The 23,229-nt window shown below is 34.5% G+C and overlaps 1 protein-coding gene across 3 annotated transcripts in view; it reads left to right on the top strand.

Annotated features, from left to right (window-relative positions):
- LOC129256462 (DNA helicase MCM9-like) overlaps nucleotides 1–16,176 on the top strand; it is a 30,849-nt gene extending 14,673 nt beyond the window's left edge. For all 3 annotated transcript variants that reach the window (XM_064113300.1, XM_064113251.1, XM_064113345.1), the window contains 11 exons: nucleotides 1,333–1,409; nucleotides 3,278–3,407; nucleotides 3,886–3,936; nucleotides 6,724–6,883; nucleotides 7,414–7,590; nucleotides 7,918–7,997; nucleotides 8,492–8,714; nucleotides 10,655–10,751; nucleotides 11,758–11,941; nucleotides 12,865–12,943; nucleotides 14,522–16,176. In XM_064113300.1, coding sequence (XP_063969370.1) covers nucleotides 1,333–1,409; nucleotides 3,278–3,407; nucleotides 3,886–3,936; nucleotides 6,724–6,883; nucleotides 7,414–7,590; nucleotides 7,918–7,997; nucleotides 8,492–8,714; nucleotides 10,655–10,751; nucleotides 11,758–11,941; nucleotides 12,865–12,943; nucleotides 14,522–16,149 — 2,886 coding nt within the window. In that variant the 3' untranslated portion in view covers nucleotides 16,150–16,176. The remainder of the gene's footprint in view (nucleotides 1–1,332; nucleotides 1,410–3,277; nucleotides 3,408–3,885; nucleotides 3,937–6,723; nucleotides 6,884–7,413; nucleotides 7,591–7,917; nucleotides 7,998–8,491; nucleotides 8,715–10,654; nucleotides 10,752–11,757; nucleotides 11,942–12,864; nucleotides 12,944–14,521) is intronic.
- Nucleotides 16,177–23,229: the final 7,053 nt, after the last annotated feature.

The following is a 23,229-nucleotide window of genomic DNA, read 5'->3' on the forward strand; positions in this document are numbered from 1 at the left end:
TTAGTTGATTCTCAATGTTTTGCCAAACAGTTGATGTTAATTTTAATGCAACATTTCCTTTGAAGCAGATGATCAAAATGGAAGCATGAATACTGTCTGTTGGCGAAGACATATGTGATGTATAAGAATATTAGAAATAAAAAACATACATTTTCAAGAGAAGTGAAAAGAAATAACAATTTTGATGAAGATATTTGAGATGGCCAAGATAGCCGGACTACGTCTCTTTGTATTAGTAACAAATCTGTTTTTTTTTAAGGAGAATGAAACCCTTGAAACCAGCTGAATCCATATCAAAGAGAAAAATCAAAGAAACATATTGTTGAAAGTTTGAGGAAGATTGAATGAATAATAAGATAGTTATGAGCATTTGAATATTGAGATCACTAATGACAAAAGAGTTTCATTCTCCTTTAACCCTAAAAAGACTGGGGGGGGCTGATTCAGCCCCCCCTCGACATTTTTCGCAATAAATCTGTAACGCAAAAAGCTGGTGCCGCGCCGTTCCATGACTTTTTTTTTTCAAGTCTTGCGCAACTTTTGAGACCAAATTTGCGACGCCCGGGTACTTGGTTCCGAAATTACGCAACATTTTGTAAGTGCATGTCGACCCGAAATTGCTCAAAAATGTGAATTTGTGTACAAATCCAATGCAAATTGTGTTTTTAGCCAAAATTCATAAATGTATCATTATTTTCAATTTTACTAATCAAACTCAATTAATTTCATCTTGTTTATGGTCAAAATAAAGTAGCGGACGATTTCCATTGAAAAAACAATAAAAAACAAAAAGTCGAAAAACAAAGAAATACATAAGAAATTTTAAAAACAATAAAATACATAAGAAAAGAATTGTGATATTGAATTTTTTTTAAAGTACATTTGATCAGAATCCTTCAAAGAGTCTGTGAATTAAAAATTAGCAGTTTAGAGGCCTTATTTAGTTAATTAGAGCAAATCTTTGATTTTACGCATAAATTAGCATAATTAATGAATTATGAGATTTTTCGGAAAATTTGATCCTACAGTCTTGGAGATTATGCCATGGGTAATGCACGTGCCAATTTTCATCGCGATCGCGCGGTCGACGGCCGAGATCATAGGGGGGGGCTGAATCAGCCCCCCCCCCCCCCAGTCTTCTTGGGCATCAAAATAGCCCAGTCTATTTAGGGTTAAACTGATGTTATCATCATCCTGCTCTGATAATGTTTCATCCATACATCTTCTTTTCCATTCCGTAAACAAATGAAAACTTTCTCATGTTCATCAGGTTTGGTAGTTGCAAATTTTGAACAAGATTTCTTATTGTTGACCTTGACCTCTGACCTCTAGATTCCAAGGTCAATGTGGGTTGTATTGGAAGATGACTTGGTGGATTCTTGTAAAGCTGGTGATGACATCACAGTAACGTAAGACAACATAGCTTTTATATAGAATCACTTTTTAACTGAACTTGAAAGATGGATGGATGCATTAAATGCATTAGAGTTTGACTTTATTAGAAGACTATCATTAATGGGCACAAGTCCACTGGAGAAAACTTTCTGCCAAAGACTTTGTACTCTTGACTCAACCCAAGGCCGTCAAATTGTGGCCTTGAGATAATCTAAGACTCTATCCCTGGCTAAGGGCTAATGTGCATGGAAAATGCTTTAATTTTCTTTTCTCTGTCATATCTCTCTTAGTACAAAGTAAGTAAAACCAATAAAAATCTCTGTGCATTCCTTGTGAAATCACTTCTAATCAATAATGAGGCTGGAGGATATGTGGGGGATAATACTCGATATGCATAGCTAGTATTGAACAACTATACATATGAATGCACTTTATGATTCAGAGACAGAGAGCTGAGAAGGATTTTTGAGAGAGAGGAAAAAAGATGAAAGACAAAGTGAGAAAAGCATGAATTACCATATAGGGCCTAACTAGTAGTAGCATGGAAAAATATTTTTACAAGTAGTATTCGATGATTAGTAAAACCAATACAATATGATCTAAATGATATCATTGTGTGCTTGACTAAAGTCGCCATGGTACAGGGATATCATGGAACCAAAAAAAAAAAAGACAAAACTTGACTGCTTTACCCTGTATCTTTTATTGTATATTTTGCATGTAATGGGATTTATTTTTGCAAAAAGTAAAAAATATGGCAATGTTTATGACATCCACCTACATGTATATTGTACAGGGCCCCATCCTCGCAAGCTATGCTTTTCTTGGGGTCCTTCCGATTTTTATTCATGAATTATGTATGTATATATTTTGATTGATTTTTTTTAATGGAAAATAAATGAACTGAACTGAAAACTGTATAGCGAGAAAAGACAGCGTTTATTCTACCGACCCAGGTTATTAATCACACAATTGTGCTTAAAATTAACATGAATGTGGCCTATAGCGCAATCTACAAACTTGCATCCCCTGCCTTGTTAGGTTTTTTGTCTCACCTGCATAGCAGAGTGAGACTATAGGCGCCGCTTTTCCGACGGCGGCGGCGGCGTCAACACCAAATCTTAACCTGAGGTTAAGTTTTTGAAATGACAGCATAACTTAGAAAGTATATGGACCTAGTTCATGAAACTTGGCCATAAGGTTAATCAAGTATTACTGAACATCCTGCCTGAGTTTCATGTCACATGACCAAGGTCAAAGGTCATTTAGGGTCAATGAACTTAGACCATGTTGGGGGAATCAACATAAAAATCTTAACCTAAGGTTAAGCTTTTGAAATGTCATCATAACTTAGAAAATATATGGACCTAGTTCATGAAACTTATACATAAGGTTAATCAAGTATCACTGAACATCCTGCTTGAGTTTCACATCACATGACCAAGGTCAAAGGTCATTTAGGGTCAATGAACTTTGGCCGAATTGGGGGTATCTGTTGAATTACCATCATAACTTTGAAAGTTTATGGATCTGATTCATGAAACTTGGACATAATAGTAATCAAGTATTACTGAACATCCTGTGCAAGTTTCAGGTCACATGATCAAGGTCAAAGGTCATGTAAGGTCAAAGAACTTTGGCCACGTTGGGGGTATTTGTTGAATTGCCATCATATCTCTATAAGTGTATTGGTCTAGTTCATAAAACGTGGAAATAAGAGTAACCAAGTATCACTGAACATCTTGTGCGAGTTAAAGTAGTTTTCAAAATCAGCACTGCTGCTATATTGAATCGCGTGATGCAGGTGAGACGGCCAGAGGCATTCCACTTGTTTTTACTTTATATGCCTCTGTTGATAACATGACTGTTATTTCTTCAACAGAGGTACAGTGATGAGGAGATGGCAAGCTACGTATGTTGATTCTAAATGTGAAATTGAGTTAGCTCTCAAGGCTAATCATATCTCAGTGAAGAATGAACAGAGAGAGGTTCTTACAGTTACAGAAGAAATGGTGAGCTTTTCCTTCAAATTTTGGGTCATTCAATGTAAGTAAGTCCACCCTGATTAATGTTGTAGCTGCACTGTGAAATTGTCTGTATGTAGACCAATTTGATAGAAAAGGGAATTAATACTAAAAAATGGTATAAATTGTTATGTGGCTGATTCTTCAACTCATTGTAAAAAATTGAAGTTACTTTAGTGGTCGAAGGCTACTGAGTTCAATGTCGCATTGTTCAGCATTGAATGGAAAAATACCCTAATTTTAGAGGCTGATGAATTCAAACAAGAATATTGAGAAACTGTGTGCACAAATCATGTCTTTCCATAGTTCTATTTTGTTAATATGAATAGTGACAGTCCTGACAGACAATTTGTAACAAATGTTCGTGACCATACCGGCTCAGCACAAGATTTGTTAAAATTTGATCGTGAGTGAAAATTGAATCAAAATCTACTGATTTAGTCAGGAATTGTGTTTTAATTCACAGAGACAAGAGTTTGAAGAATTCTGGGACAATCACAGGTTCCATCCATTATCGGTAAGTAAGTCTTTTGATTAATACAGTTATTCAGAACTTCTACCATAGTCATAGTGTTAACTCTTATTCATTTATTTATTCATTCATTTATTTATTTATTCATCTATTTATTCATTTATTTATTCATTCATTTAATTCATTCATTCACTTATTTTTTTATTTTTTTATTTAATTAATCAATTATTAATTTTTGTATTTATTTATTCTTTCATCAATCCACCCATCCATCCATACATTTATTTCAATAATATCTTATTAGGGTACCCTTTCAGTAATATGCTGGTATCAATAGGGGGCCCATGCATAAACATGATATACAAAAAGGAATATATAAAATAATTTAAAAGATATAAGTTAAACAAAAGCATCCTTAAAAATAAATGTAATATATGATTTGAGCTCTTTTTTTAAACTAGAGAGGAGGGTTGGGATTTATAAATGAAGGGGTTAGGAATAAACATAGATATTGAGAAGACAATGAACATTTATAGTAATCAGTATTATGTTTTTTTTAATATGAATTCAAAGTTAATTTTGCTGTAGTTATGTCAATAAATGGCTTAGCTCATTTAAGTAAAGGCAAGAATAGCACTTACTCTTTTTTACAAACATGTTCAACATGCTGGTGCCAAAGTTGTTTAGTGTCTGTTATATCTCCTAAACACTTAGTAGGGTGAACCCTATCAATTTGTACACCATCAAACTTGATAGAATTATGAGAATCAGATTTTCAATTTTTGTTCAATCTCTGTCTTGAACCCAATACCATTACCTTTATATTTCTTGTTTTCAACATTGAGTATTAGTTTATTTAATGCTAGGAGTCCACTGGGCTGTCACCAGTTTGGCCAGTTGGCGCCAGTTCACGCCATTTCAACATTGTAGTCCAGGACATAAGTTAAATTTAGTAATGTAAAAAAGTAATATTAAAGACAATTTATGATATAGTACTAAGGGTTAGTTGCAAGAAGTCATTATACATTGGCCAAAGCTTATCCTGCCAGGGGACCCTTTCATAACGCTGTTCGTAAGTTAAGAGCAACATTAAGAATGACTGGTAAATGTTTCTATGCACTAAACCATTGCCAATTAACATTTTGGTGTACTGTGTAAGCTGTAATTTTCGCGGATTTCGCGAATTGCCGATCGGCCGCGAATTTAACAACACGCGAAAATATTGACACACTTCTTAGTCAGTGCCAATGTCCCCAGCAGCAAAGCTTTGCTCTTGAAAACATATTATACAGTGAGAAAATGGAGATATGCACCTCTATATGTACAAAAAATGAGGCTTAGAAAGTACAGTTAGTGATTCAAAAAGTTAGCTAGAATTTCACTTTTTTTAATTTCTCAAACAAAATCAGAGCCTAAAGTATTTTCTAACATTATTTCATCAATATCTATACACTCACTGTAATATTAAAATGTATTTTCCATGAAATAATTTGATTTTATTGTCATCTGATTGACTCTATACACACGTATTGGCAGCTATTTGCATACTCATTAATATTCATAAGTCACATGACCAGAGCTTTTAAAGGTGAAGATTCTGTTCACAAAATTCCACATTTTTGCACTTTTACCATCTTTTTGAAAAATTAATAGAACAAAACACCAATTCTAAAGATTGCTTAACCCTATAAATTAAAGATCAAACTGTGGCATGATGAATTTCCAGATTTAAAGGTAAAAAATTGAAATTTAAACCACTTTTTTCCACAGTTTGTAACTGTTTTTACAGGGACATATTCATGTACAAAACACACATCAGCATGGGGACTTTGAGGGGTAGAGATATGCACGTGATTTGCACTATATTTAGATTTACTTCTTTTAAGTGCTGTGGAAATATTTTCTACATCTTCCGATCGCGAATTTAACAACCCGCGAAAATGTCGGGACCCCCGCGATTCGCGAAAAATTCCGTACGCGAAAATAACAGCTTCTACAGTATACTATTTACCATGTGAAAGGATCACCAGTCGCTCTTTAAATCGCTCTGAACTTACGAACAGCTTTATGCAACACCTACCAGGTGGGTGTTTCATAAAGCTGTTCGTATAAAGTGAGGAGTGACTTTACAAATGACTGATGACCCTTTCTCAGGAGCTAAATCAACACCAATGAAAATATGGTGTATTATTACCGCAACGAAAGGGTCACCTGTTAGTAAAGTCGCTTGTAACTTACAAACAGTATTATCAAACGACCACAAGGTTTTGAAAGGGTATCTTTCAATTTGTGCAGAACAAAGATATTTAGCTCTTATGTTAATTATGAATCCCATCCAAATATTTTGCTTCACTTACAATTGCTTGATATATTTTGAATGCAGGATTGTATTGTATATATTGATTTATAATATAACTGTTCCCATTTTATTGTAATTCAAATTCTTGAAAGTTTATTTGGAAATTTGTCTTGTATGGAAGGATAGTAGTTACAGTTTTATAGCAAGTTGATTTGCTAATTTTTATGGCAAAGAACCTCACAGAACGATTCTTATGATTGATGTAATCAGAGATGCTCTGGCTCAGTGGAGTCTCCAGACATTGAACTATGGGATGCAGGGTTCAAATCTCACCGTAGCTCTTCCATCATTTAGCAAGGCATTTGATATTTATTTGCCACTCTCCACTTAATATATGTAGTAAATAATTCCTTGAATGCTTTTGTACCTTCACAGCTGGTAGTCATGTGCAAACTGGGGTAATCGTATGTAGTGCTAGATGTTTAATTACTCTTGCATATTATCATCTGTCTCTCTGCTTGTTCTTCATTCAGGGACGTAATATAATCTTAGCCAGTCTATGCCCTCAGGTTTATGGGCTTTATGTGGTCAAGCTGGCAGTAGGGATGGTACTTGTTGGGGGTGTAGCTCGACGTGATGCTACTGGTATAAGAACACGAGGAGAATCCCATCTTCTTCTGGTTGGAGATCCAGGTAGGTCTTTCCTGTGGAATACTGCCACTGAACGTTTGTTAAGAAAACAACCGCTAAATCAAGTTTTTAAGCAAGCTGCACCACAGCCACTGTTTCTAGTAGTAGTATTGCTTAATCAGACCTATCCCTTATATTTTGCATAACAGCATCAGACTGCAGCAAAGACCCTAGCTGCGGCCCCCACCTATATTGACGGGTTTCATTTTCTAACAATCTTAATAACTGATAGGTTTTCATTGGCTGAGAAGCATTGATCTCTGACTTTGACTATGCTTATTAAAAGAAAAATAATGAAAACTATCCAGTGTTGGCAAGCTCCAAGAAACATTAAAAGAGACCGATTTATAGCTGAAATAATTTGTAACTTTTAAGTTGACAGCCTGACAAAATGTAATCTAACAAATAAACTAACAGTGCCAATATATTCATGTTATTCAGGATTACTACTCTTATTAAGTTACAGGGCCCATGTCTCTCTTTTCCCCCCTCAAGTATTGGTCATTTTTTCTTATCCTTTTGTATATATATAGGTACTGGGAAATCTCAGTTCTTGAAGTATGCTGCAAAGGTAGTTCCTCGATCAGTATTAACCACTGGTATAGGATCAACAAGTGCTGGTCTGACGGTTACTGCAGTTAGAGATTCTGGAGAGTGGACATTGGAGGCAGGGGCTCTTGTCTTGGCTGATGGTGGTTTATGCTGTATTGGTAAGAACAATATTCAGCACAATTGGTTTATTACACTGGCAGCAATTCAAGCAGTTAACATATTGTTTGGGGGAATGGACTATTGTACCAATCCCGCTTGAATGCTGTGACATCATGTATTTGGGCCATTAACCAGTCAGAAGTGTTAAAAGTTTTGGGTAAAAAGGGTACAACTACAAGGGAATTTTGTTGTCAGTTAGGGTCCAAGTGTTACACTGCTGTTTGCAAACAATATTTCATTCTGTTAATGAATCATGAATTTGTAAAGCTAATAAACCATGAAGTAGAATTGAAATGACATACATGTGTTTTCCATGTTTCATCCAGATGAGTTTAACAGCATCAGAGAGCATGACAGAGGTAGTATACATGAGGCCATGGAGCAACAGACAATCAGTGTCGCTAAGGTATTACACAATTTATCATTACACATTTGCTCTAAAATGTCTTTAATTATTCCTTTTATTCTTCTCTCATTATACCATTTCTTTCTGTATTGGGGAAAATATGAACTTTCAAGGAGTATTCAAGAATTGTAAAGGAATACAATAAAAGTAAGCTCTTGGATTATGTAATGGTATTAAAGTTTACATTTATTTACAGAATTGGGTTGTGCCATTTCAGTACAAGTAGTTTTTAAGTGCAAATTTGAATTTGATTTGATTTTTTGTTTATTTGAATTTTCATTTGTTCCACTTTTACACTAGATTTCATATATGTGTAGGTAACAAATGTATAATTAAAGAAAGCATTTCAAGATTGCTGAGATATTTGAAATGAAATACAAAATTCAAAAAGTGGGAAGCCTGAAGAAAAAGGAATGCTTTCAGAAAAAGTATGCATAAAATATGTTTGTCAATAGGTCTATCATACAGTGTCTGTCATAATATTATTTCACTAGGCTGGATTGGTTTGTAAACTCAACACCCGAACCACCATCCTAGCAGCAACCAACCCAAAGGGGAAATACGACCCAGGTGAATCAATCAGTGTAAACATCGCCCTCGCGAGTCCATTGTTGAGTCGTTTTGACATTGTTCTAGTGCTCCTTGATTCTCAGAATGAGGAATGGGATAGAGTGGTATCCTCATATATTTTAGACGGAAAAGCACCAGCTCCAGAAGGTGAGTTAGCTACTTCCTAAAAATATACATTATAGTATAGCTAACCAATAAAAATTAAAATAATAGTTATACATGCTTAAATAGCACTTAACACTTACTTAATCAGAAGTCTCCAAGTGCTCTACAGTAACGCAGCATAATTACCCTGGCTTTAGCAGAGTAGTTGTTACGCATGCTGCATTTCAAGGAATAAATTCCTACCAGGTACCTATTTACCTCACCTGGGTTGAGTGCAGAACAATGGGGGTAAATTTTTTGCTGAAAAACATTCCATCATTTCCATGGCTAGGAATCGAACCCACGTACCTCAGATTGAAAGACGAGAATCATAACCCCACAAATAAAGTCCAAAATTATTATTTTTTACGGAGCTTATTTGCAAGCACCAACATTTTTTTCTTCATAATGTGGATTGTTAATTGCCTTAGTAAGTAATTGGCCGATTGTGTGCCATCAGAAGGAGTTTGTAAGAACCCTTGCATTATTTTAGTTGCTTCGCTTCAATTTACCGCTGGTACTAAGCCTAACTTGTTAACCTTGACAGCCATTCATGGCTCGCCATTTAGTATCCATTGTCTAGTTTTGGTTCTATTACACATTGTTTTGCTCTAGCGCTTTAGCAGGGTGCTACATAACTTTTTAGAAGCACTTGCCCAGTCGGGCAAGTAAATTTTTAAATAGTTGGAATATACTTGCCCAAAAATCTATTTCACTTGCCCGAAAAAATCCTTGAAAAAACAGTTTTACCTCTTCAAAGGAAAGTCTTGTGGTTATTTAAACCATTGACCTTTTTCTCTCTTTTGACATGAACTGATCTACCCTGTTTTATTGCATTTCTTTTTTCCAAGGTGATTTTATCTTGCCTGCCATGACCAAAATTAGGGTCAATATCATATCATATTGACCCTAATTTTGGTCATTCTACTGTGAGAATTTTGCTTGCCGAATTCAGGCAGGTAGTTTTGGTCTATACTTCTGTAGGGAACTAGTTTGTACATTACTCAAGTTTATTGCAGTTCTGTTTGTCCATTTCAGTTTAATACAAGTTCATTAATTTCAAGCCAGAGTTCACAGAGTTCTTTAACTCCTCTCTTATTTTCAGGACATTGCTCTACTCCAAAATGACCCTAATTTACTTTCCCCTTTTCTTCAGTCTCCATCAGCATTCTTGCCTTTTATCCTCATTTATCTTTGCTATCCCCATCTCCTTTGTTACCCTCATACATCCTTCATTCCTTGCATCCCACACTTGACCATTCCTTTTGTTATCAAATTCCTTTATCTCTTGGTCCTCCCTTCAGCTATGTTAATTACTCCCCTCTCTCTTGGTTGACTGAATCATGAATATTTATGTTGTAAGACTCCTTATGTGTGATTGGTTCTTATTCATGATGATGCGTTACTTCTGTTATTGTCATCTTCCAAGTTAATTTGAATATGTATTGAAATCAAGTACCTTGTGCAAAGAAAGCCTAGAGAAGAAATGAAGAATAAATTATGCCCTGCCAAGCTCAGGCAGTTGAGCACAGACCTTCAAACCAGCAACATCTACCTCTTCATCTGTTCTTGTTCTGTGTTAGAAGAACCCGCGTATACTTAGAGCTAATAAAATATAGCTCCTACACTTCAAAACACTTGCCCGACTCTAACTTTTACTTGCCCCAGGCAATCAGGCAAGTGCTTATGTAGCCCCCTGGCTTTAGTCATTCATGCGATTTTACTCCAATGAGTGCATTTCGAAAAGCATTAGTATGTTCATTTTTAAGGCTATTTTACAATTTGTTGGTACTGTGAGATTGTTTTTGTGGTTGGCATGCCCATTTATGTTTTGTGTTTGTATTGTAACTATATTCTTTACAATGAGTTGTTCACTATGTTAAAAAAATAAGATAAAATCCTGATAAAATCCTAACTATAGGCCCTATGTTTTCTTCTCTTAGGAGCTCCGGCTAGTGATCTCTGGAGCATTGAAAAGATGCAGACCTATCTCAGCATCATAAAGACAATTGACCCTGTTCTTACCCCACAGGCCAATCTGTAAGTAATTTATTTTTTTGAAGGTTTCTATTGCAAAGAAAGAATCGGCACAGACGATGCACCATGAATTCTTTTGTGGGCATGTATTGGTCCTGAAATGGACTAAACAAACTCTATGTTTTGACAAGTATGTCGTCTTTAGGAGAAATGAAGACAAGAACATACTTGATAAAAAGTTCAGTTAAGGGGGTCCTTTTCAGAACCAACACATACTCACAAAATAACACATGAAACGTGAAACCTCTATGCTGATGTAATTTACGAGACATAACACATTAACTACTTTTTTCTCTAATTCCTATAGACTTAATAGCACATGGGCAAAGTTCAATTTTTTTAATTGATCTTTTTCTCATTTATTTCACTTTATTTGGCTTCATCCAATCTCCAAGATTTGATGAGTGTCCAAATTAAATGTACCAAATGAGATTGATAAAATGCTAAAAAGTCTGTATAACCCAATAGCAGGAAATGTACATTTTTATGAGCAGGAGAAAAAAAGAACTAATTTCTTGTTCATACTCACATGAATTCCTGTTATAAAATTCCTGTAGTTTGTGTTCATTTGTGTCCTGGATTAATACAACTTCTCCATCTTGTATTCTTTTCTTTGAAACTGTAATATGAAATGGGAAGTAATTATGCACTTTTTACTTTCATACCATACAACATATTGATATAATACATTATAGTTTGTTTTAAACAAATGATGAATTTTGTCAGATTGTATAGCTTTGGGTTTGAAAGCAGTCAATATCACTGTACTATACCACTTCTTGCGTCTTATGTTTTTGTGACATGGTTTGAAATCAGGCAGTATCACTTTACTATCCCACCTCTTTTTCTATTTGATATTGCTTAGAAAGCAATCAATATCACTTTGATATCCCACTTGTCAATTTGACATTGCTTTGACTCAATGAAATAACACATTACTATCCTACCTCATGCTTATGCCATTCAAAATCATGTCTCTGAAAACTCTAAAATTTTCATCATGATGTAGAGTTTTATCCCGCTACTACCAAGCTCAGCGACAGGCAGACATGAGGAACGCAGCTAGGACTACTATTCGTCTTCTTGAGAGTATGGTTCGTCTTGCCCAGGCTCATGCTAGGTTGATGTGCCAGACTGAAGTCAGGGTCCAAGATGCAGTGGTTGCAGTCAGTGTCATGGAATCATCTATGCAGGTTTGTACTTCAGCTTCATACCAGAATTCAAATGTGTCAAAAACTATATCTTTGTTCTTGTATTTTTCAATTTTGTATCCTAATATAAATATGATTGCATTATCCTTGATGAGAGCAAGATAGTACAAATGCAAGTGCTACACTTTCAAAGTATTTTTTACCAATTTTCTCTTCACTATGATTTCTGTTGCTTTTATTGTTTTGTTGTTGATTATTATTGATTGATATTCTCCAAGGCTCACACTCATGAATTATTAATTGTAGCACATATTCAGCATAATTTATTTTGATGGATGTAATCATTTAAAGGGTTAGATTAAATAGCACTTCAGTGAAAATGACGTGCGGGCAAGCATTTCTGCAAGTCAATATCCCAATCGGTCAAGTGGTTGTTTTAAAAATAGAATTAAAAAATGACATTAAATTTCAATAATTTTTTGATAAATCATAATTATTGGCCATTTATCTCTAATATGATGTCAAACCAGTAAAAAAACAATGGAAATGTAAAATCAGCGCCAATTAACCGATAATTCATCGCCAGGTTACTCGTTCGAAGAATGGCTATGGGGGCTGCCATCTTACGCTCTGAAGTACACTGTGCGCATGCGCTACTATCCTGCGCAATTTGCTGATGACGAAAGCTGGGGAACATTATTTTGCCATGTGCCCATGCTCCATACATCAGCGCTACATGAGTGAGCCAGCTGATTCTTGAGCTCGCTGCAAACTTCATGACTCGGCCTTGAGATTTGTGATCATTAACAGATGAGTAAATAATGAGCAAGTGATGAAAAAAAAATTTGTAGAGGCCTGCACTTCATTTATGGTAACTTCACATACTTTTAGATAACCAATCTTATTCTTTGTCTGTGATTAAAAGTAATGGAGGTTTATGATAATTTTATATCTCTAATGCTCAGGGAGCTGCTCTTTTAGGAGGGGTCAATGCACTTCATACATCATTTCCTGATGATCCAGAAGATGAATATCATAAACAAGGTATGATTTAGTGGTTTCCATAGCTCAGGTTGAATATCATCAACAAGGTATGATTTAGTGGGTTCCTTAGCCCAGGTTAAATATCATAAACAAGGTATGATTTAGTGGTTTCCTTAGCCCATGTTGAATATCATAAACAAGGTATGATTTAGTGGGTTCCTTAGCTGAGGTTGAATATCATAAACTCGGTATGATTTAGTGGTTTCCTTAGCTAAGGTTGGTATGATTTAGTGGTTTCCTTAGCTAAGGTTGGTATGATTTAGTGGTTTCCGTAGCTAAGGTTGGTATGATTTAGTGGTTTCCTTAGCTAAGGTTGGTATGATTTAGTGGTTTCCTTAGCTAAGGTTGGTATGATTTAGTGGTTTCCTTAGCTAAGGTTGGTATGATTTAGTGGTTTCCGTAGCTAAGGTTGGTATGTTTTAGTGGTTTCCTTAGCTAAGGTTGGTATGATTTAGTGGTTTCCGTAGCTAAGTTTGGTATGTTTTAGTGGTTTCCGTAGCTAAGTTTGGTATGTTTTAGTGGTTTCCTTAGCTAAGGTTGGTATGATTTAGTGGTTTCCTTAGCTAAGGTTGGTATGATTTAGTGGTTTCTTAGCTAAGGTTGGTATGATTTAGTTGTTTTCTTAGCTAAGGTCGGTATGATTTAGTGGTTTCCTTAGCTAAGATTAGTATGATTTAGTGTGTTCCTTAGCTCAGGTTGAAGCTACTTTTAGCAGGATCTTTTGGTGGGAATCTTATATTACCCCCCCTCTAATTCTTCCACTTAAGCAAATCCAAAACACTGAGGGCGTGGAAAAGACCAATGTGAAATTCCTTGTGTAGCAAAGCAATAAATTGGCAGAACTTTTGTTAAGCTTTATTTCTATTACCTCTAGAAGATCTCAAGGTTCCAAGGGAAGAGTGTGCTTATTGCAGATACATTTTCTCTAAGCAAATAAGAATCAAAGATTGCATGAATGTATTTCTATCTAGAAACAAACACCCTGGAACTTTAACTTTGACCACTCGGCCATAGTACATCGACATATGAGGCTGGTTTATCCTTTACCTCAAATTGAAGTATGTTAAGCGAAATTTTGGGTGATTATACAACATTTTCTAGAGCACTTACGGACTACTGATAAAATTTGCAATTATTGTTAAATCTACAAGCCCCGGTGTGCTTATTAAAAACATTCACTCTATCAAAAGATTTTGTTCCATTTAACAAAAGCAGTCCACCATGAAGGTATTGAGAAATGACAGACAAAAATATATAAAAAAAAATTATCAACTCATCAGACCTCCAAACCTAAATATTTTTGTAATTATTAGTCTCCATGGTCAGGAGGGGGTTTAGGTGGGATGAGGGAACCCCTATGTTTTACTGCCCTTATTTATTACAAACTTGAAATGAGGACATATTACTTGTTGGTTCTTTTAAGTTTATGTAAAAAAATATTTGTGTCGAAGTACAATGTACATGTATGATTACATATATGGATCCTAAAGATTAAACACCCCAAGTTCTCTTGAGTTGCAATTTTTTTAAAGGAATATTGCAGACCTCTTACAGTAGGGAGTTTGTTTTATTTTGCAGCATCCTTGATCCTAACTCATCTTGGATTGGAACATCTTCTGGAGGAGGAGATGGAGAAGATGGAGAATCTAGCGAGGGAAAGAACTCATTCAGAGGAGGAGGAGAAAGAAAAGGAAAGGGAAGACATCCGAGATGAAACTCTGAATCCATTTGACAATACCCTAGATTCAACGAACATGGATTCTGTATCCAACCTCACTGGGATTGATGATGAATCAAGGAGCATGGTTATACCAGACACACAGGAGAGTCATGGAGGGCATCATCAATCAGATACTAAGAGACCAGAATCAGCGACTAGAAAATCTTTAATTGACACGGGTCAAAGGTCAACAGTGGACAATGGATGTAAAAGTAATGAGAATAGTACTACAAATAATCAAAATGGAGGTCAGAATGAATTAGTGGAAAACAACAGGACGGCTCTTAAGGAAAATGGAAAGTGTAATCTTATGATGAATGAGGATGATGATAGTGACATTGTCATGGCATCTGTCTCCAGCCAGAAAAGTACGGGTATTTCAATCTCTGATAACAGAAGTAACCGTGGTAATGAAGATCAAGAAAAGACTCTATCAAAGTCTGATGAGATCTCAGTTGGTGAGATTGATTTATCATTGCCTAGAGAGAAATTGGTAGGAGAAGGTGACCAACTAAAGAAGAGAAAACGCATCTTGTCAAACAGTAATAGAGAAAGTTATGTTGAGGATGAGGGTAGACAAGAAAAAAGGAAGAAGGTTAAAGGCAGAAGAGGTGATAGAAATTATATAGAGGATCTAAATGGAAAGAAGAAAACAAACAATGATAGAATTGACAATTCTGCAAGAATGATTTATGAAGGACAGATATTGAATGAAGATAATTTACAAGATGAAGGAGACTTGTTGGACAATAGTAATGATTCTTCTATGAGTAGCACTAGTGCTTCATTGGTTGAAAGTTTCAAAAGTAGGTGCAGTGAGAAAGGATGGGCAAGAACAAACGAAAACAGGAAAAAGGTTTCAAATATAAATCCTTCCAAAGCAATGGACAAGTCAAAAGGGAATTTTGCCAAGGATTTGAGTCATAGAGAAGAACCCAGTAACAAGAAATCAAGAAAACCTAACTCTTGGGCTGATGAATTGGATCTTGAAACATCTCATGATGAAAGTTTTACTGAGCGGGGAGATGAGAAACAAAGCAAGACAAAGTCTTGTAAAACTAATCAGAAACCCTCAGCCCTCATACTGTCTACGTCAAACCCTAAGCAGATGTGCAGTGATGACCAACAACCTAGGAGAGCTGTGCCAAAAACATTTTCTATCTCCTCATCTTCTTCCGAATCCTCACCATTATCATCTGGAGGACGACGCCCTGCACTGTCTACGATCAACAAACTAAAGAGTTTTACCTTCTCACCACCACCTGCTAAACCTGACAAAGTAGTGCCCCAAACCACTGGCTCTTCAGACAAGGGTCAAAGGAAACCTGGTAATGTCAGTGAATCTAACATTGCTAAACCTGTTGGGAAATGTGATGCCTTAAAAGCAAATGATCCGAGGAAAAAGAGCAGTCATGTTACTGGATCTATTTTTACCACTGGGGATGATATTGAGTCATTTGAATTTGATTTGGATACATCCCTTTAGATGAAACCTTGTTTGAAAAAAAAAACATACAGTGTAGCTGAAGGGAGGAGGGAACAAGAGGATATTCTTCACTTCTATCCATATACTGAAGTCATGGTAAATATAATGCTATAATTTTTCAAGCAGATGAAGCCAATTGTTCCTATGCCATAGTATTGGAGGTAGAGCTACGATCATACTTGTGAACAATCATCTGGTGCCGTAACCTAGAGAGGACTGGAGTCTGTTGATCATATATCCTCACTTGAGGTTAGGGCTAGAGGCATTAGATAATTTATGTCTGTTCCATCTGCACTCTGTTGATCTTTGAGTAATTCCACTTCAAACAGGATCATCTGGCCATGTGTCTTGAACTCACCCCATTTGTGTTACGCCGCCCAAATCTAATGATAGCAAACCTATCATTATAATAATGGTCATAACTTCAAAAATATTCACCCAGTCCATACTTTTTCTGAAAAGGAAGTTCATGAGGATTCCAAAAATGGCATTAAAAATGAGGAAGGGTGCACTGCTGACCTTTTATGAGTGAAAATGTTTGAAATTTTAAGGACCCCAAATGAACTTCATTTCAAATGTCCATATTTTTTTTCTTTGCCCATACCATTAATCACTTTCCATATTTGGATTGCTCATGGAATTTCCTTTCAGATGATATAAAACTATAAAGGGATTTATTAATATCATGAAGGTCACTTTGATATTTGAGGAATGTTTGTGCCATCCAAGCCCAGAGAGATGTTTCACAAAGTGTGACTTGAATTGCTTACTGTCGATGTGCACATGATATGTATACACAATCTCATACAGTAGAGCGCATCCTGTTAGCATGATTTGACCATTTCAGTGATGCCTCATATACCTCACACAACTTGGAATTTAAGTTTGACTCTAAGTCACTCAAAAGGTATTTTCATACTGGGGTAACTCCGGATTGAGTCGATACGCTTGTACTGCGGACCGACATTACGCCCCCTTTCAAACAGGCAAGCTCCGCAGCGGTGTATCCGCAGTCGTTTCCATGGTTTCCAAGCAATTTTGCGCCATGTGTGTGGCACGCAGAGTCTCCCCCATGCGGAAATATATGAAGTTACGCATGAGATAGGCGATACTGCACTTCCAGTGTGGACTAACTCCATTTGTAACTCTCTTCTCGAAGTGGGATGAGTACTCCGCTATGAATCCGGATTGAAATAATCTTAGAATTTTCATACTGCCCTCCAAAGTGGAGTAACTCCTTCTGGACTCCAGAGTAACTCCACTTTGGCTGTCGGTATGAAAGTGGTATGAGTCACAATTAAATCTTTGTGAAACACCCACAGCTTGGCACCTGGCTTATGAACCTTTTATGAATCTGACACATAGGCCCTGTAACATATGCAATTTTACAATCATGTCAGAAGAGTGCTGGTTGATAATTGATTTCAATGTTGCTCGATCATCACCAGCAAAATATCACTGATAACACAATATATCGCCGAGTCAGAAAATTCATTTTATTCCTTCATTATGAGCTGCAATCCAGTGAGGATATGGAAGGGGGAAATGAAAGTACTTTGGTGCTTTTCCATGAATAGCAGGCATCTGGGTACTGTCCTGAGTTGGTTTAAAGCAAAACAACAACATTAAGGTCAATAAATAGTGATTACTGAACACCACTAATCTGAGAAGAAATGTGAAATACTAGGTGGTTCACTTCAATTGAACATTGAATAGGTAAATTGTTACTATGTGGCTTTACTGATCAAATTTTTGCATTTTCTTCAACCATTTGAGAGACCATCTTCTGACTTGTTTAATGTATGCATATTGGAGATGATCTGATTAGATATGGAGGTCATGAGGTCAAAGGTCGCATAGGTCATTAATTGATTGAAATTATTTGTGTTAACTGAAGAACCATCTGAGGAGTTATCTTCCATCTTTGTTCATGTGTGTACCTATTAGAGAGAGGACGGTTTTACTTGATTTTGAGGTCACAAGGTCGAAGGTTACAGATGTTTTATTAATTTTTTTGTTTTTATTTTATAAGTTGGAATTGAGATGTGTGATATATTCTAGATTTGGCAGTGATGAAGGCAGAGATTTTGACCACAGGTGTATATGTATGTGCAGTTGAGAATATATCTAGTTATCAGGCCTGCTAGTTATACATTTGAATTGAAATTTACACAATATGTAAGAAGTGGAAGGTTAAATGAAAATTTATCACATCATTTTTTAAAGTGTAATCTTCCATACCTTTGAAGTGAGAGTGACTATTTGATTCAAACCTCTTGATCATAGTCTTTTCCATTATATTGCTTTTTCTGTAAGGAAACATTATTATTCCTTGTCATAAGAGAACATCTATTTTTTTTCCATTTCATGAAAGAAAAACATATGAAGCATGAGATGCAAACATGTAAGTCATTAACATCTTCAATAAGGTCAGAGATTTCATTTTAATAAATGTTGTCTATGATATATTCTACATCTAGCAAGGGTGGAGGCATAAATTTTGACTAAGTGCAATCAAGAATATCTAGTTATACATTTGAATTGAAATTTACACAATGTGTAAGAATTGGAAGGTTAAAAAGAAAACAAAACAGGTTATGAGACAGGAAGAAATAAGGAGATTTTTTTTCTTGCTCTAAGTCCTATTAAGATTTTCTTTTAGGAGATATGATTTTTATTGTCCCTGATTTAATGCATGAAGATTCTAACATCAAGTTCAACTGAGAACTATTTAGGAGAACATTGCCATTCTTGGTCTACATACAGTGTACCAAGGAATTATTTGTACATTATGCATTATACCTTGGTCACATTTGCTCTACGGCGGCCGTACGGCGAGTCGAAAACAGCCGTTTTATTAATTTTAATTCAAACCACCTATATGCAACTGGTACAAAAAATGTTAAAACGGCCGTTTTCGACTCGCCGTATGGCCGCCGTAGAACAAATGTGACCATGGTATTAACAACACTTTAAAAGGAGACCGTGAACTCTGCTTCAAATCAGAAATTCCTGTTCTGGCTATTATAAAATCTAATGAATTGTATATTATTATTAATTTATTACCTATCTTTTCCCATTAGGCCTAAAGTACTTACTATGAATTAATTCAATGTAATTATATTATTTTCAAACTACAAACCAGAAAAGCTATTTTTTTCAATGCCTTTCTAAAAATTGCTCGTCATGGAGACTGGTCTAATAAAGTGGTATTTCATTACAGTATTTTGAAGTTGACACAGTAAAAGATCAATTCAATTCTTTTTTATTTCACAAGCCAAAGTAAAATAGGCTGATAAAAACAACAAATGTAAAATAAATATTGCATTGATAATGATGCAGCAGCTCATCACAGATATGATACATAGATTACAGAGACAAAACAAACAAACTAATCATCACTGTAGAAGGATGTAAGGCTTGTGTGGTACACCTAAAAAGATGTAAAAGCAAGGTAGCCTGGAATAAGAAAAGACAGAAATAGCAGAGAAGAACACAGGGTTGGAGCAATAGACTTAGAGCAATAGACTTACATGTATAGCAACAGACTAAGAGAAATTCCAAGTAAAGAGAATAGGGACTAATGTACACGTTAATGAATATTTGAGACAAAGAGGGGCACTGGCTGACAATTTAGTGCTCTATTTGCTGTATACAGAGTTACTTTAAACATTTTGGAGCCTCCGTTGTTCCGTGTTTTGTAAATGATGAAGATTACTTGTTTCAAAGGAAGCCAGTGAAGTGAATTAAAGAATGGCTGGGAAGGATGATCTTGGGAAACTTGTGAAATTAATTGTGCTGCCTGATTTTGTAGTCCTTGAATACAAATTAATTGACTAGAGGGGATTGTAGAAAGAAGTCCATTGCAATAATCAATACAAGACATAAAGAAAGAACAGCATTGTGACAGGCAGACTGGTCTATGAACCTTCTGATTCTTGAAATATTCCTTATAATAAAGAATAATTGTGCTACAGATAAGAGAGATATTGTACGACATTGACATCTGGGAATCAAATATAACACCAATGTTTTGTATTTTTTCTGAGGGTCTTATGAGTGTGGCACCAACATCTAGCTGACCTTTTGAAGGATTGTGCAGGTTATAAGTACATGTAGAGGCCGAAACAAAATATTCAGTTTTTGTGTCATTAAAAAAAAAAATATTCACTATCATCCACCGACTTGTATCGAATATACAATTCTGAAGTTTAACAAGTGCATTGTTGAGAGTGCCAGGAGTCTTGGGATCAAAAGAGATAATTATGTCATCAGCTTATAAATGATTATTGACAGTGATATCCGATGACGTCACCAACAATATCAAGCTGTTGACCTAATACCTATATAACCAAGATATGAAAATTATCTACATATCACATGAAAGAGAAAAGTAAAGCTTTTGTTTTTAACCTTGTTGGAAATTATGCAATCATACATAAATTATTATGAATCACTAAGTGCAATAATGCATAGTGTACCCGTAACTGTATGTAAATGTAACTTTCAATGCTTTAGTGATTTTGACTTGTGTCATATTTTTCTGAGAGATAGATGATATGCTTTCATTTGATATAAATACTTTTCATTGGTTTACTTCATTTTGACATAAAATGAAACATAAAATATTATCCAACTGCAACTCTTATCCAAAAGACTGATCACAATTTGCAACTAGACGCCAAACAAAGGCTATATTTTCTCTTTCATATGATATCCAATTCATTAGATTTTACAATAGTGGGTTTTTTTGGTTCCTAGTACAGTTCACCTTCTCCCTTTACAGTATTGTTCATGTATAGTGTATAAATAATTCTGATAAACACTGTATGCCAATGGATTGAAAATTAATTTATTTGATTTGGGATTAATGAGATCAAAGAGAAATGCCATTAACTTGTCATTTTTTATTGCTTTTTATGCTGTCATCAGTATCCGAATATTATGTTATGTCCACCCTAATAGCTTATATATATATATATATACATATATATGAATAAAAGAGTTCTGCATATATATATATGGATATTTAAGATTTTAGTGTAGACTTAACATAATGTAAATGTGAGAAATTATACATGTACAACAGCTTTGACAACTCATGTATTCAAATATGTTGTGAAAGAAATGAAGAGAACTATGGTAGGCATAGCTTAAATCAAGGTTCCCCAGAGCCAGGTCATTGTTCAAAACCCACCTACAACCGATAAAGGAAATAAAAATTGGTATAGTGTTGAAAATCTGTTTATCTGACGGTCAATCGGATCAGAGTCGCCCTAGCCACTAACCCGTCTCCGTGGTCTAGTGGTTAAGGCACCAGCGTTCAAAGCTGGGGGCCCAGTTTTTATTCCCGGCAGAGACATTTTTTCGGCATCACCAATTTTTCCAAAGGGTAGATGGCTCTTGGGATTCTCTATTTAAGCTTAGCCTACTATTGTTTTCTTCATTCATTTCTTGTACAACATATATATATACACACACACACAATTATATATATCAAACAACAAAATCATTTTTTTTTAAAGATATAAATGAAGGATACATGTAGAAACTAAACAATTTTGGGGGAGATAAATTTACTGATTTCACATTAGAATTTGATTTGTTTGGGTGCCCGATCAAAATAGATTTTTTGTGTATTGTCTTGTTTATAACACGCCTTCACAAGCATGAAATGGTTTCAGAATATAAGCTTTGTCAGTAGTTCAGCTTTCTAATATTTAGTTGCTGAATATGTAAAGTACTTTCTTAAACTGAGAGATGGCACTAAATTTAAATTAAACGGCTGGAAAATGCTATACAAAAATTCTGAAGAATTTTGTATTAATGTAATGTTTGATGATACTTGAGTATATATGTAGTTCACCTAAATGACCCTTTATCAAAGCTGTAGACAGGCTTTAACATATAAAATCTTTAATATATTAGAACTTTAACATATAAAATCTTCAACATGCAGTGTATTAAACATGAGAAATCTTGAGCATCTTTAAATCTGTAACATGTTAAATTTTTGACATTTTACATCTTGATATATCAGATCTTTAACATAGTAAATCTTTCACATTTCATTAGATCCTTAATATGTTAAATATCTAACATATTAAATCTTAGAATATTAAATTTTCAACTTATTCATTCTTCAAAACATCAGAGCCTTAACAGATTTAAAATATTTAACATATATGTTTAACATGCTAGATCTTTAACATCTTTAGTATTAAGCATAATAGATCTTTAATGTATCTTATCTAATCTTTAGACTTTAACATATTAAAGCCTTAACAAATTTAAAATATTTAACATATATATATTTAACATGCTAGATCCTTAACTTAATATATTTGTATCAAATCATTAACATAAAATCTTTAACATACATTTTAAATGCTACATATTTATCATATTATAAAATATTAATTTTCTAAACTTTTTGAATCTTTAACATGCTAGATTTCTAACATATTAAACTTTAACAGAATTGAATATTTAATACATTTGGACTTTAATGTATCAAATCATTAACATATAAATCCTTAACATAACATATCATTCACATATTGAATCTTTAGCATATCTATCTTTTAATGTATCTAATTTTAAACATATTAGAACTTTAACATATTAACTCATTAACATTAATATAGAAATTATTGATATGTAATATCTATTAAATCCTTAACATCTTTAATATTAATATTTAATAACATTAAATCTTTAACATATTAGGTCTTTAACATACTGGTATACAAAAATATTTAATTTAATAGATTTTTAATAGGCCTAATTTTTAATGTATCTAATCTCTAGTATATTAAAGCCTTAACAAATTTAAAATATATAATATATATGTTTAACATGCTAGATCTTCAACGTCTTTAATATTTAGCGTAATAGATCTTTAACAAATCTGATTTAATCTTTAAACATATTAAAGCCTTAAAAAATAAAATATATTTAACATAATGTATATATTTAACATGCTAGTTCTTTAACATATTAAACTTTTACAGAATTATATACTTAATATATTAGTTTTTTTAACGTATCAAATCATTAACATATCTAATCTTTAACATA

The sequence above is a fragment of the Lytechinus pictus genome, chromosome 1 (genome assembly GCF_037042905.1).
Source record: "Lytechinus pictus isolate F3 Inbred chromosome 1, Lp3.0, whole genome shotgun sequence".
Taxonomy (NCBI): Eukaryota; Metazoa; Echinodermata; class Echinoidea; order Temnopleuroida; family Toxopneustidae; genus Lytechinus; species Lytechinus pictus.